The 6,088-nt window shown below is 33.6% G+C and overlaps 2 protein-coding genes across 3 annotated transcripts in view; one reads left to right on the top strand and one right to left on the bottom strand.

Annotated features, from left to right (window-relative positions):
* LOC123013115 (protein lin-28 homolog) overlaps positions 1-4,040 on the top strand; it is a 14,126-nt gene extending 10,086 nt beyond the window's left edge. For both annotated transcript variants that reach the window (XM_044411462.1, XM_044411463.1), the window contains 2 exons: positions 2,145-2,317; positions 2,367-4,040. In XM_044411462.1, the coding sequence (XP_044267397.1) occupies positions 2,145-2,317; positions 2,367-2,580 (387 nt within the window). In that variant the 3' untranslated portion in view covers positions 2,581-4,040. The remainder of the gene's footprint in view (positions 1-2,144; positions 2,318-2,366) is intronic.
* A 231-nt stretch (positions 4,041-4,271) lies between these two features.
* Positions 4,272-5,874, bottom strand: LOC123013151 (E3 ubiquitin-protein ligase MARCHF8). Its single transcript, XM_044411527.1, has 4 exons — positions 5,204-5,874; positions 5,011-5,155; positions 4,842-4,962; positions 4,272-4,789 (listed from the first exon to the last, which is right to left on the bottom strand). Exons 1-4 carry the CDS (start codon positions 5,465-5,467, stop codon positions 4,291-4,293), a joined length of 1,029 nt encoding a protein of 342 aa, XP_044267462.1. The 5' UTR covers positions 5,468-5,874; the 3' UTR covers positions 4,272-4,290.
* Between the last annotated feature and the right edge of the window lie 214 nt (positions 5,875-6,088).

The raw sequence follows: 6,088 nt of genomic DNA, 5'->3' as shown, positions 1-6,088 counted from the left end.
TGATCAAAATTATTAGATAGATTATTTTTGTAAAATTTTTGTAAAAGCCAAGTACCCACTATAAAACCGTTTTTTAAAAATAGTATGATTTAAGAATTACAACAACAATCTACGTTTTATTCAATTTTTATGTAATTTTTTTTTCATATAGGTAGGTAAATCGCTATTTTTCCAAAAAAAATCGCACAACTCAGAAACAAAACAAAGTTTTCTCAAAACACTATAACAAGTTTTATAGTACTTTAATTGTTAGTAATTATTATTTTCTGAAGGCAAATGATTTTAAAAAGCCGCTTGGTTCCATACTTTTTATTTACCTCGTATATTAATTGTATATACAGAAACGCATATTTTGGATTCAAATTAAGAGCCTTAGCCTAGCCATGTTCAAACCTCCGTATGAAAGAGGAGTGAATGGTTAATATTTTGCCAAACTATGTATCTTTCGGTATGTTGACATACCAGCCTATGTCACAATATTAATTAATATTATATTCGATCATTGCACGATTTTTCTAAATTTATCGACTCATTTAATAACTTTTTATTGAATTAGTTTTTTTTTAACAACGAATAAAAATTCGAATGTACTTATATTATTCTTTACAAGTTCCTAGGTATTTTTTTAAACCAACAATAAATACAGTTTTGCAGTTCTGAATTTCACATTAACACATACACATAAACATTTTCTATATATTGTGAACTCAAATGCTGACAAAGCTAAGCGCTTGTATTTGAAACCATCTAGAATATGAAATAGAAGCTCTTACCCCACGAGGTGGTTAAATAAATATTTTTTTTTTGAAATTATTACTCATTTAATAATAATCTGTCAGATTACTTGACCTAAAATTTTACATTTTGCTGTTAAAAAATAAAAAACAACTTGTTTTTGTGAACAAAATTGTGATGTCAGTTGGAATATTTACAAAACAGCTTTCTAGTAATGAGGGTCAAAACATAAAACTCTCTTCTCTAGCTTGCCTTTCTTAAATAAAGGATAATGGCATTCTTTCTCTATATATTATTGTCATTTATAGAAAGTTTCTACTATCTACAGATGCAATTTTATTTGAGAATATAGTTTATTTTAAGATCATAATTATATTTTATTTACGTATTGTGACGAGATAACAACTAACTTCACAATAATAAATAAATTTACAATTAATATTTTATTCTTTCCATTGTTAGCATTTTCTTTTTTCCGTCCTTTGTGGCTCAATCAAAAACTTCCACAACTGAATATTATTTGGTGTCATTTACGTAAAATCTGTTTAACAAATTAAAAGTGACGCAAAGGAGCTAGAACAAGGTTACAAAAATGCATCTAAAATGTATTGCCACTGAAATAAAACTTCTTTTTTTCTTGAAACATCTAACTTCTAACAACAAAAAGCAATAAAATAGCCATAAAGCAGTCACTTAAAAGAAATGCCGATAAAAAATTAGATTTGTTAGTCAAAAACCATTCATAATTAGGTGTAGGTCCCACTTTCGGAGGTCAACGCAGTGTGGCATTATTTTTTATAATTCTAGGAAATGTTAATTATTCATCGAGTTCCCCGAATTTCAAAAACTAATTCATGTCAAACAATTCGATTATTTGTTTCAGTATTTTATCAGATATTTATTAAAGAAAAATTTTCCACAGATTAAATTATTACAAAACCTAAGATTTATTCACATCCTCAATGACATCGAATTTTTAGAGCAAACACGGTGACTATTGATTTTTTCTAATTTATTACTTTTCTCTGTTTTGATTTCGGGAGGTAAATTCATTAAATTTTAGCATCAAATAAAGCCACAATTTTTTGTAAACTGCTTTATTTAAATAAATTATMACAATAAAATTGTAATAAAATTTAAAAAATTCCAAATATCTAGGCCTCGAACAGGTCGCGAGCTACCTTGTTAACACAAAAAAATATGCATAACTATTGTTTATACGAAATGATTTCTTTAATTGTGACAACATGGACATAAAAAACTGATTTAGAAATTCTTTTGATGTTATTGCCGCTTAACCTRTGATGGTATGCAAGTACACTCGAAGGCACGAGTAATGACCGCTCACGAATGTGTAACCATCAATCCGGAAAACGGAAAAATATGAAGAAAATTCKTGTTTTTTCCAGAGCGTCATTCAAATGAGCGGTTTCCGGTCTTTGGGAGACGACGAAGAAGTGGAATTCGAGTGTCAAGTCTCTGACAAAGGCCTGGAAGCGACCAAAGTGAGTGGCCCCCAAAACACAGATTGCAGAGGGTCCCATCGGAGGCCGGCCTCAAAAAAACGTTTTAGAAAAATTAGGTAAGGCCATTAAATTAAAATTTCTTTGTATTAATTCGTGGTGTTGCAGATGTTACAATTGTGGCGAGTTCGCCAACCATATCGCCGCCAAATGCACGATGGGCCCCCAGCCGAAGAGGTGTCATAACTGCAAGAGCGAGGACCACTTAATCGCCGATTGCCCCACTCGAGTCGAACGTCCGAAAAAGYCCGAAAAATCCGAGCACAACGGTAACGGCAGCGAAGACGCTRCAGCCCCCTCGGAGGAGACCAAACCTGAATAATCATCGAACGGAWACGCCCGACTTGTGTTCATTAGAGTAGGAGCTACAAGATGATTMATTTTTAGTTGGGTTTAGATGGATTCTTGTGAGATCAGCAGGAATTTCCGCTCCGGATTACCGAGAAGACTGATTTCATAAGGAGCGAAGTTGCTGCTGAGATGCTCTCAGGTGAGGGATCTCTTGGAGTTCGCTCAGCTGAGACCAGCCCGACGATATCAAATTCAGGAGATAGTACAGAATTTGTGAAATGGTGCAAATATTTTACAAATTGTGGAAATATTACGCCAGTGCAATGCAATAATCAGGAGTTTTATTACACGAAAACTATCGAATTTACATATCGTGCTGTGAAAAGGATTTAAATTTAATTAGAAAGATCCGGGATGGCCCAGCGCATGCACCAGTTTCTCCCACGGTCTTTTTGATGAAATTTCATTCCACGATCCTTGAAAACGGGGCGACGATTCCAGTGGACAATTTTGATACTTAAATTTTCTAATCAATAGAAATTATATTTTAGAAACCGCAAAATATAATTTTTATGTTTCTAGGGTTAGTAACGTGTTCAGTCGTAATCGGTGATTATTAGGTAAGGGACGTAATGGGGCTCCCACAAATTCCATTTCACATATCGTTCAATGACTACAGTATTACTGCTTCACACCTAGAACCTGTGAATTTGAACAACTGCATGAATTGTTGGGTACTTACGATTGCCATATAGATTTAAGTTACTTTAAAACCAGGGATGTAGTACGACACCATTGTTTCAACCGCAAATTCAAAATTTGTATTTATTATATTTATAAATTATTTATTGGTTTGCCGTTGTTTTTAATGATGTTTTTAAATTATTTTATTTAAATTATGACAAGATTAGGTTTTCGGAAGTGTTTTATTGAAAGTTTTACTTTTTATTAATTTTATTCCTTTTGGAGATATTTTTCGTAGAGTGCAGCTGAAATATTTTGGTGTGGCGTCGAACTACAACAAATGAGTACTTAAATGGCATCTACGTAAAATAAGAACTACACCTCTTTTTTCTACTTATTGTCGTATTTGTGTTATGACCGTTATTTATGTTTAATTTAGTTTTTAGTATTAAGTTTCGCCTGTACTACCAAAGTCAGGATTCACAAAATTCTACCTCATTTGTAAAGATATTATTTTTACTACTATTTATTTAAGGTTCCTACATTGTGCCACTGTACATTAAAATAAGAGTAATTTAAGACTCCTTCCATTCTCTGTACCTGAAGTGTCAATTTGCATTTCAAAAATTCTAGACAGAAAAACAATAATCCAAGGTTGAGTACAAAATGTTAATTCAAGTACAACCATCTCTACACATTATGTTAACTACTCTTCATAATTTCCAGTATTCCAATTAATTTGCAATAGACTGATTATGTTATAAGCTCAGGGATTTACATAACAGTTCAAATATTTACATTTAAACCAAATAAGTAGAATTATCAAACTAAATACGTAATATAGGTAGTTTGTAAACTGCGACTTTCATTTAAAAACCTTATCCAAGTCTAATTTCTTGATTACCTCAAAAACTAATAACAAATTGTTACGACGTATTCATAAGAATTGGCATAAAAAGCGGTTCTTATTGACCACTTGAACTTCAAACGTGCATTGTATGCATTGTGTAAACAGGATAATTAAACTAAGACAAAAAGTAATTATATAATTTTTTATTTACACAAGTAAGTTCTCATTACTAGTGTTTAAGTTAGGCAAAGATTTAAACACAYAACTCTTATTTCGAATAACGTCAGTCTTCGTGGAGTGGTCAAGAGAAAACTCGTTTGCACTTCTAGAAGAGCTTTGGATATCTAAAGCTAAAAGATCCCTAGTATTTGGATTAATACTTCCCGAAGGCATAGTACTGGCCAATGGATTAATAAAATTATCACTAGAAGCTGTCTCACACAGATCTTCAACATGGATATCGTCTTTTTGGGAAGATGAACCACTGTTCCCTAAAAAACTAGGTTTTTCGTGATTCTCCTTTTCAAAAACATAACACAATTGCGAATCATTATTTGAATCAGAATTTGCGGGAGGTATATTGAAGTTGCCATGAGCCAAAACTTGCGGCGAATATTGGGGGTGGTGGGTGGTCCTAGTGAAAATAAAATTAGGAGAGGGAGGGGCCATTAGGGGCTTCTCAGGGGCGTTCTGGACCAGAATTATCCTGTAAATTAAGTATTCAAATACAGTGTAACCGATTTGTGTGATTCCGTTACCTGTTGTGTGCTTTCCATCTTGCAAAAAGATGTAAGTACTGGCGACATTGTATGTACATAAAAACAGCACCACCTGTGAAACCAACAGCAACTACAACTAATTTAGTCCAAAAAGGCCAAGCTGTAACAAATTCGTTAATGATTTGTCATGGAGAAGTAACAGTGTAACCTATTAGGCCTTTTTGAACTTCTTCAGCTGCCCTATCTATAAGCACAAAAAGTGACCAAATGACACACACAGCCGCAACAAAATGAAACAGGATGGCACACAGAAGACGTCTCCGTTCCACACTGCTCATTTCCAAGGTTCGCCACTAAAAAGTAGCCCCTTAACAAGCGTCTACAGCCCCCTTCATACTCACTTCTGACAGTGGTTTGATTTTCGTTTGTAATATAAAACTAAACTTGCACAGCTCACAGGACCGAGTGTCGGAAGCAGCTAACCACTGTCTAAGACAGGACTGATGCACATATTTCAAACTACCAGAACAGTAACAAGGAGACAATAGAGGGTTATCAGTGTCAGCCTCACAATGACAAATTCTGCAAATGTCCCCGTTCGAGTTGGAAATATTCGACGCTGAATCATATTTAACATCTTGTCTTCTTTGTAGATCCGTATTCATATTATTTCAGTGTTTATGATAACATGTCACTTGCTGCTTGAGCTGTCAAAGTGGTATTTTAGCTCCGGGACGAATTTAAACGAAGACAACCGTCACAACTGGCTCACATTAGATTATTTATAAACCGAGTCGTATTTATAACGAAATGTTTGAGTTTTAGGCGCCCACAACTAGAAATTTGTCAAGTTGACAGCTAGTCGAAACGTAACCTATGCACTGAATGTCAAAGTGACAGCTAACGATGCCCAAGGCCCAAGTTTACACGATACTATTTTATTAACAATGTGGTTTCACGTCCAGTGCATCGTTTTGTTATTAATTCGAATAACATTATTGGAATTTCATTGTAATTTATTGGAAGGTCACGGCATTATTTATTTATTAATCAAATATTTTATTAGCGCAGTGCCAGCGCCATCTTAAGTGCGTTGTATAAATGACCCGATTTACACTGACCGAAATATAAAAAACTTGACGAGAAGTTTGGTAAAAAAAGAAGAATTTAAATATAAATTATGCACACCTATTTTTCAGTCTCTGCATTTATTCAGCTTGTACCATTGTATCCAATAGATACATAAAATTAGTTTTGTTTGTAAAACAATGTCAACTAATATAAAT

Source organism: Tribolium madens, unplaced genomic scaffold (genome assembly GCF_015345945.1).
Source record: "Tribolium madens isolate multiple individuals breed KSU strain unplaced genomic scaffold, Tmad_KSU_1.1 Scaffold_96;HRSCAF=242;Tcas5.2_LG5, whole genome shotgun sequence".
NCBI classification, from domain to species: domain Eukaryota; kingdom Metazoa; phylum Arthropoda; class Insecta; order Coleoptera; family Tenebrionidae; genus Tribolium; species Tribolium madens.
This window is presented reverse-complemented; position numbering and strand designations above follow the sequence as displayed.